We start from the raw sequence: 9,254 nt of genomic DNA on the forward strand, positions 1-9,254 counted from the left end.
TCCTAGAACCTCTTTTCAGGGACGGTTGTGCAAGGCAGTGCATCTGTGACTGTACGAATGACTCTTCTTCCAGCTTGAAGCATCCACAGCATAGCATACACACGTTCTCGATTCGGAGGAGCCCCCCCCCCATCCTATAACTTTACATCCAGACCCAAATAAATGAATTAACCATGGTATGAAGAAGCATAGTTTCAAGGCAAAGTTCCTATCTATTGCAGAGTTTGCAGGCAACTCATGTGATGGCTGTTCCAGCACCCTGCAATTGAAGTTAGGGTCCGTTAGATGCTTTTCTAAAAAGAGGAAGACCCAACAAGAGATGGATTGACTCAATAAAGGAAGCCACAGCCTTTAATTTGCAAGATCTGAGCAAGGCTGTCAAAGATAGGACATTTTGGAAGACTTTCATTCATAGGGTCATCATGAATCGGAAGCGACTTGACGGCAATTAACACACACACACAGATGCTTTTCTCCCCCCAAGCTCACTATGGCCCAGTGTTCTATTAATGTGTGCCAATCAGTCCAATGGGTTTTATTGGTTTACTGTCAAATTTTATTGGTTTTAATTGTGTATGTTTTATTGAAAAGTTACGAATCGATGTTGATTTGACTACTGATTGTTAGCCACTCTGAGCCCGGCCTTGGCCGGGAAATAGCAGGTTATAAATCTAATAAAATAATAAATAACAACAGACCTGCCATTTCCTCAGGGCGTGAGACAAGCGTAGCTGTTTACGGAAGGTGAAAGCGTCACGTGCTGTTGTGTTGGCTGTTGCGCTGCCTGTGTGTCCTCATTGTCCAAACATGGTGGAATTGAAAGGGTTGTCTCGTCAGCCCTGCCGTGGCCTGGCTGTCCCAGGCAAGCCCCATCTCGTCAGATCTTGGAGGCTGAGCAGAATGGGCCCTGGGGAGTACTTGGATGGGAGACCACCAAGGAAGTCCAGGGTTGTTACCCATAAGCAGGCAATGGCAAAACATCTTCTCATCTCTTGCCTTGAAAACCCTACAGGGTCACCATATATCAGCTGCGACTTGAGGGCGCTTTCCACCACCACTTGTCAGTCCTAGTGGTACAGGCTCTTGGCTAGAGGCTAGATGTTTCTTGAAGAACTTGGGTCAGCAGCTTTATCCTTACTGGACATACAGTAATCAGGCCTAGTGGAGCCCCTCTGACTAAATGTCCAGCCTGGCAGGGACTTGCACATCCGACCTTCGAGGGGGGGGCATTGTCCATCTTGCGCTTAAGCCATGTCGCTTTCGAGCTGAGGGAACCCGCCCCCCCCCCTTTACCCAGGCACCGTTCCTCCTCAAGGAAGCAGAGATGTCAGTTTCACTCTCGCTGTTCAATTTCAGAATGAAGTAAATGCAATCAAATGGGATCCCACTGGTAATCTTCTGGCATCATGTTCTGACGACATGACTTTGAAGGTAATTGCTCGGCATGGGATGGTTATCGGTTGCGATAAATGGTTTACCCTGTGCTTTCTTGGCCATGTTTGTAGTTAGCAGGAATCAATAACATACTTGTCACAGAGAAGCGCAAGAGTCCCATAGCACATTCAAGACTAACAAGATTTCTGGTAGTGTATGAGCTTTCGTGAGTCACAGCTCATGAGTAGCAACTTAAAGACTAACAAGATTTCTGGTAGGGTATGAGCTGTCACGAGTGACTCACGAAAGCTCATACCCTACCAGAAATTTTGTTACTCTTTAAGATGCTACAGACATACTAACATGGCTACCCATCATGATCTTTGAAACCAAGAAGAAAGTATGAAACATTTGGCGGGCCGGAATTTTGAAATCCAAGCTTCCAGTCCCGACGGTGATACTGTTGTTCTTCTTCATTGATATCAAACTGACAGCGCGTTCCTGAGCTCTAAGGGCCGAAACCTCCTTTAGAGGCAGCACAGCCGCGTTGCCTCCAAAAAGCGGCGCAGGCATCCCTCTCAGGAATGTGCTGTTAGTATCACGTAAGAGAACATAACAATCTTACTGGATCAGGCCAGGAGTCCATCAGCACTGATTATCTCCAGCACTGATTATCTAGATGACCCCATTCTCGGTAGCTTCCCTCTCAACTTTAGATAACTGGAGATTCTCCACAATTATGACTAAATAACCATGGATGGCCCCAGCTAGCCCAGTTTCATCAGACCTGAGGACCTAAGACAGGATCAGCCCTAGTTAGCATTTGGATGGGAGACCACCAATGAAGTCCAGGGTTGCTGTTAAGAGGCAGGCAATGGCAAACCACCTTTGTTCATCTCTTGCCTTGAAAACCCCATAAGGGGTCACCATAAGGAACAGGGTGGGCTGGGAGAGGAGGCTGCAGGGGGTTTGAAGGGACATTTGGGTTTGCCTATGTAATGGCCATGGAATACTGTTGTTCAATAGAAAACCTGAAAAATGTGCATTTTTCGTGTTGACTGATGTGAGATTCCTGCCTTTTAGCCATGAGGAGGACAAAGTACCATGAAGTTACTTTGCAAGTGGTTCCTCCCCCCTCCCCCCGCAAAAAGAAGCAAGTTTAAAAGTGTGTCCTGCTCCAGAAAGTACTTAAGACGAGTATAAGTTTCAGTGAAGCAACTGGGAGGGGCTGTGGCTCAGTGTCAGAGCCTCTGCTTACCATGCAGAAGGTCCCCGGTTCAATCCACAGCATCTCTAGTTAAAAGGACCAGACAGTAGGTGTTTTCTGTTTCTGGTAACAGCAATGACAAACCCGCTGCCATTATGTGGGATTTCACAAGTGTAAGTCCAAAGAAAAGTCTCTGCATTTCAAACAGAAAACATGTTCATTGTTGTTTCTTCCGTTCCTTTTCTTGGCACATCCCAGCAGGAGCATGAAATGAGTGTCTGTGGAGAAAATACTGTCATCTTTTTTTGGTGGAAACGAGAGAATTGGTATATCTCTAAGTGAAGCCTTCATTTGTGATACACGAATTACACCTATAACCCACCTTTCGTATATGGGATTCACAGGTTTCCCTGTGATGTCCCATCCAGGAAGTGTCCAGATCCTGCCTCCAGATCCTGCCTTCAGACCATATTTGAAATTATTTCTTCTTGTCCTTTTCCTAGATCTGGAGTATGAAACAGGATAGTTGTGTCCACGATCTACAAGCGCACAACAAAGAAATTTATACTATCAAGTGGAGTCCTACAGGGCCAGGAACCAACAACCCTAATGCCAATCTTATGTTAGCAAGGTAACAGTGAAGCGAGTCGCTGCATAAGGAGAGACAAGGGTGACTTTGCTCATTTCTCTCTCTCTCTCTGACCTTGTCCTCAAGGCCTTTACTTAGATGTTGTCCACTGAAAGCAACCTGCCCTCCTTCTCCCTTTGAATAAAGGGGTGCCCCAGGGCAAGAGATCCTGGCAACTTCCCACAAATTCCATCTTGCGCAAGGAAATCCCCCTGTACATAGATAATACCAAAGCTCTGGTCTATGTAGAAATAAAGGATACAGCATCCAAACAGCTGCTTAAGTAGCGGCTGTTTTAGTTTTGCCCTCTTCTCTCTCAGCCAGTGTGTGCAAAGTATTATTCACCTGTTCTGAGAATCACAGTTCTCTCTTTTTTTAAAGATTTCTAGTCCCCTGGGATGCCAAATGGGGTTTGTGCTCTGAGGCAACACCTGCTGGAATTCAGGGCTGGGGACCAGATTTGCAGGGGTGCTTCATGTCGCTCCTCTTGACTCCTGGAAGCGGAATAAATTTTGCAATATAAATTGGAATGTAAATTACAAATGATAGTAGCAGAATAATTATGCAAATAAGGTTTCCTTTTGCATAACAATCCCAGAATCCACTGTTCCTTGAGCAGAGGCGTAACACTCCCAGCTGTGAAAGATCAGCTCTTAGAGCTCTCTCGGCCCCACCTACCTCACAGGGTGTCTGTTGTGGGAAGGGAAAGGGATGGTGCCTGTAAGCCGGTTTGAATCTTCCTTAAGTGGTAGAGAAAGTCAGCATATAAAAACCAACTCTACTTCTTTAAAGAAAGCGGACCAACTTTTACTAGCATTTTCATTGGCACCAAAGGGACTGATTTCATTTGGTTCGCTGCAGCTCTCTGCTGTGTGCGTTTGTGTCCGTGTGGGTCCAACAATTCCAAGAATAGGCTTTTTCTAGAGGCAGGGGGGTAGGGGGGGTTCCTCTCTCTTGCGTCACTGGAAAAGCGGGTGGTATCCAACTTGAGCTTTTCCTGTCAATTTACAAACTAGCTGAACTTTTCTCCCTCTTTTCCTCCTCGGCAGTGCATCCTTTGACTCTACGGTTCGGTTATGGGATGTCGACAGAGGGATCTGCATCCACACTTTGACGAAACATCAAGAACCCGTGTACAGTGTAGCTTTCAGCCCTGACGGCCGGTACCTGGCCAGCGGCTCCTTCGACAAATGTGTACACATCTGGAACACACAGGTAGGCCTGCTTCTCGGGGACCGGCGCCTTAACGGGAGAAACTGAACTCCGCCGCGTTTAAATATGACTTGGAAGAATTTTGTGAATCACAGCAGTGACGGGTGTAACGTGCCTGTTAACACTTCTGCTCCTCCAACCCTGGGCAAGTCCGTCCAGTCTGCAGGATTCCTTCTTTGTGTGGCTTCTTTTCTTAAAGGCATTCTGTGCTCTTCCTAACAGCCTCTGCTTGAGGAGAAAATAGAGCACCACTATATCTAGAATGCCCTGACCTGGATGGCCCAGGCTAGCCCGATCTCGTCAGCTCTTGGAAGCTAAGCAGGGTCAGCCCTGGTTAGTATTTGGATGGGAGGCCACCATGGAATACCAGGGTTGCTGTGCAGAGGAAGGCACTGGTAAACCACCTCTGTTAGTCTCTTGCCTTGAAAACCCCATAAGAGGTCGCCATATGTGGGCTGCGACTTGATGGCACTTTAAACACACACATGCATATCTAGGATGAGTGATGGCCGTGTTTTCCAGAAGGTCTGGTCTCACTGGTTCAGGCAGCGGGGCCTGGGTTTTCTGCAGCTGAGACTTAAGATACATGTAGGGCACTGGATAGCCTGACCTGGGTAGCCCCAGCCTAGCCTGACCTTGTCAAATCTGAGAAACTAAGCAGGGTCGGCCCTGGTTAGTATTCGGATGGGCAACCTCCAAGGAATACCAGGGTCATGACGTGGAGGCAGGCAATGGAAAGCCACCTCCAGACGTCTCTTTCCTTGAAAACCCTACAGGTTCGCCATTCATCAGCTGTTACTTGATGGCACATGAAAAAAGGGCACTGGAACAGATTTGGCAAGTAGCCACCGGGGAGAGGGCCTTCTTGGTTGTGGCATCAAAATCCTGGAAGTCTCTCCCCAGGGAGGCTCACTTGTCCCCTTCTGTTGCTGCCTTCCACCAGCAGGTGAAGACTTTTTTTATTTTTCCTGGCATTCCCTCACTGATCCTTCTATCCTGCCCTGTGATTGAAGTGTGTTTTTAAAGAGTTTTTTAATTTGTATTTTAGCTTGGTTTTAATTGTTTGAATGATGTGTTCTTGTTTGGTATTAGTGGTTTTTAAGACACGTTTTCATTTTGTAATCCATTAGCTGCCTTGGTGGACGCTGAGGAGAACTGAAAGGGCTGTAGTTCAGAGAGGTTGTTCTCCCCTCCGCCCACAATGTCAGTTTCCCCCAAACTGCCATTGGGGAAAACATGGAGTCCCCTCTTTTGTTGCCTGTATGATTATCCCAGTGGGCCAGAAGAAGCCCTGAAAACCATTAAGTTTGGAAGAATGCCGTGTGGGAGAGGGATTAACCTCATGTGCTGCAGCCTTCATATGAGCCCCCCTCTGCCCCCCAGTTAAAAATTGATCTCAGCATTTGGTTCGAATTAGTTTTTTGTTTTGTACATCACTGTAAAACCCGTTCTTTTGGAAAAGCAACTCATAATGACCTGGTTTCAGTATCACCAGATAAACTCTGTTTTTATACAGGACTTGAAAACAGGATTTTCTAAAAATAAATCAACTTTACAAAAACTTCTATTGTAATCCAATGATCATTCAATCTCTAAAATTTATAACCTACTTTTAGAATTTTATTGTGAACAAGAGCAAATAAAACCCACCATGATTAGTTGGGCACAGAGTTTTGGACATGATATACCACTGAGTAAATGGGAAAAACTTTGGTCACGTGATATGAAACTCATATTATCTCAGTCATTAAGGGAAAATATTTACAAAATGATATACAGATGGTATTTAACACCGAAAAAGCTGGCAATGGCATACAAATCGATGTCTCCAAAGTGTTGGAAGTGTAACAAAGAAGTAGGTTCTTTCCATCATATGTGGTGGACTTGTGACAAAGCGAAAAACTTTTGGGACATGATTTACAATTAAATAAGACTGATTGTACAAAGCAACATACCCAAAACACCTGAGATGATGTTACGTATGATACCAGACTCTATATTAACTCAGAAATCCTTTTTGATATATGCGACTACAGCTGCTAGGTTGATTTATGCAGCTAAATGGAAATCGTTGGAAATTCCAGACAAAAATTACTGGATACTAAAAATGTAAGAAATGGCGGAAATGGCAAAACTTACTGCTCTGGTAAACCAAAAAGACAGTGTTCAGTTTATGGGTGAATGGGAGACATGGAGGGCATATTGCGAGACAGAAACTTATATGGGAAAACTTCAAGGTTATTCACTGATCTAATCCATTGACAAGCAGAATCACTTCTAACAATATCTGGATTAGAATTTTGAGTGCAAAAGAGTACACAGGTTAAGAAAAGGATGAAGGGGGATGAAGGAAAAGTTTTTCTTTTTATTTTCAATATATAATAATGTATTTTCAACAACAATGGGCTAATATGAAATATTCTGTAACTTTCAATTGTTTGTTAGAAAGCTTATATGTAACTGAAAAATAAAAAAATTCTTCAAAAAAAAAGAAAGGAAAAGCAACTCATAACATGTGCCGTCATCCTCGTCTCATTTCTTTCTCCTTTTCCCCCTCCCCTCGTTTGTTTGTTTGTTTGTTTTTTAGACGGGTGCTCTAGTTCATAGTTATCGGGGAACAGGAGGCATTTTTGAGGTTTGCTGGAACGCAGCAGGAGACAAAGTTGGAGCAAGCGCTTCAGATGGTTCAGTAAGTAGGCCGGAACGGCACCTCTTGCTCGCCCTCTTGTAACGCAGCGCAACAGGGCATGTGTCACGTGCGCGTTGAGTTTTATGGCAGCCGGAAGAACTGTTAACGGGCGTGACAGATGGGCTAGGCCACGACTTGGGCAAACAAGGAGGTTGCTCGGAAGAGCTCCTCAATAATTCATTAGGGACCCGAAAGAAATGGGAATGTTATTTTGATTATGTTAAATGGAAAGGATAGACTGTTAGATATAAGGATCAGTTTATAATATAAGAACAATGTATAAGATATTTGAAATGTAACATGAAATATACTCCCCGAAAGAGTTCAAACTGTGTGAATGTGTGTGTATATAATTTGTTTGTCTTTTCTTGAAAATGTTAATAAAATATCTTTATAAAAATAATAATAATAATTCGTTAGGGCTCCCCCCTTGCAAAGGATCTCCAAAGACCAGCATTTTCGTCTTCGTGGCGTCTGTGCTGGCACACATGGGGAACTGTGCACGCTCAGGCCAGCCACGGAGACAACGAGTCAGCTTCTAGAAGAGTTTGACATGTGGAAAGGTAGTACTTCAAGAAGAAAGCTAGGCTAATCACCCGTTTCCTCCGGTATATTTGCTTTCATGTACGAGAGGAGTTTGACATGTGGGCGCATGCCACCAAGGCTTCCAGTTCAGCCCAAGACAGTCCCGGAAGCTTTGCACAGAGAAGATGATGCCTGACTCAGGTTGTCATGGCTTTTAAAAGAGAAAGCAACGGGAGCAATGAGCTCGGGATCCCAGAATTGCTTTTTCTCTTGTCGCATTTGCTTAGTAGCAAGGCAGAGAAGACCACAGGGCCAAACTCAGCTAACTGAGAAAGCCACTGTACAAGTCACAGGGGGTTTTGTAAAGTAGCGTCCATGTAATAGTCAGTGTTGGCAGGGGCACCCTCAAAGGCTGTGGGGAGATTTGCAAGTAGGGTTTCATGGCAATACCTGCCCCCATCCCCAGATTAGGCTTCTATCTAAAATGGCTTGAAGCCACTGACAAAGTCCTCACAAAGCTGCCTTAGATGGAGCCGGAACCTTGGTCTACCAAGGTCCGTGCTGTCTACTCTGACTGGTGGTGATTCTCCAGAGGCGGAGGTCTGTTCACCTGCTCGCTAATCATTCTAATGGTTGATGCCAGGGATTGAACCTGGGATCTTCTGCCTGCCAACCAGATGCTGGACCACTGAGCCGCAGCCCCGCCCCTCTCTTCTGTAGTATTTATTTCATCCTTTAAAGCAGTCGTTTATAATAGTGGACTGACTCAGCAAGCATCATCTGTCTGAGCCATCGTGGTGTAGGGGTTAAGACCGGTGGTTTGGAGCAGTGGACTCTAATCTGGAGAACTGGGTTTGATTCCCCACTCCTCCACATGAGTGATGGACACTATTCTGGTTAACTGAGTTGGTTTCCCCACTCCTACACCTGAAGCCACCTGGGTGACCTTGGGCTAGTCACAGCTCTCTTAGATCTCTCTCAGCCCCACCTACCCCACAGAGTGTCTGTTGTGGGGAGGGGAAGGCGATTGTAAGCCAGTTTGATTCTTCCTTAAGTGGTAAGCAAAGTCTTCTTCTGACCGGGCACCTTCTCTTCTTCTCTCCCCTCTTGCAGGTTTGCGTACTAGACCTCCGGAAATAGCGCTACTAGTTGGAAGCCATGGACCGACTATGAATGTGTACATAGCCAAAATGACTGTCCCCTTGACCCATGTACTGCTATAGTCCCAACTGAACCATGGCCAGTCCACTACAGCCAAACCCGAAAGAATTATATACATATACTGTATATTAAAAAAGCAAATTTTTTTAAAACAAAGATTTCACCCTGAAGAAGATGATGACGGAGTTTTGTCACAGCTTGTAAAGCCTGTTCACCAAGTGCTGGAATCTGCTGTGTCGTCCCCCCCTTACCCCCCCACCCCCAAATAACATGTAGGCATTTTGGAAATGGGAAAAAAAAACCATCCAGGACAAGAGAGAGAGAAACGTGACTGTAGAAGAACAAGACCATTCAGTGTACCAAAATGGGGAAAGCTACAAATGTCGGCCATTTTGTTTTCTACTCCCCTGTTTCCCTTCCACCTTTTCTAATGCTTTGAAATATTGGATTTTCCCCCC

At 45.2% G+C, this 9,254-nt stretch overlaps 1 protein-coding gene across 2 annotated transcripts in view; it reads left to right on the forward strand.

The window, feature by feature from the left end:
* Positions 1–8,926, forward strand: part of TBL1XR1 (TBL1X/Y related 1) — a 107,323-nt gene extending 98,397 nt beyond the window's left edge. For both annotated transcript variants that reach the window (XM_056849547.1, XM_056849548.1), the window contains exons 11-15: positions 1,357–1,431; positions 3,085–3,212; positions 4,259–4,424; positions 7,009–7,110; positions 8,749–8,926. In XM_056849547.1, the coding sequence (XP_056705525.1) occupies positions 1,357–1,431; positions 3,085–3,212; positions 4,259–4,424; positions 7,009–7,110; positions 8,749–8,775 (498 nt within the window). In that variant the 3' untranslated portion in view covers positions 8,776–8,926. The remainder of the gene's footprint in view (positions 1–1,356; positions 1,432–3,084; positions 3,213–4,258; positions 4,425–7,008; positions 7,111–8,748) is intronic.
* Positions 8,927–9,254: the final 328 nt, after the last annotated feature.

This window comes from Euleptes europaea, chromosome 5 (genome assembly GCF_029931775.1).
Source record: "Euleptes europaea isolate rEulEur1 chromosome 5, rEulEur1.hap1, whole genome shotgun sequence".
NCBI lineage: Eukaryota > Metazoa > Chordata > Lepidosauria > Squamata > Sphaerodactylidae > Euleptes > Euleptes europaea.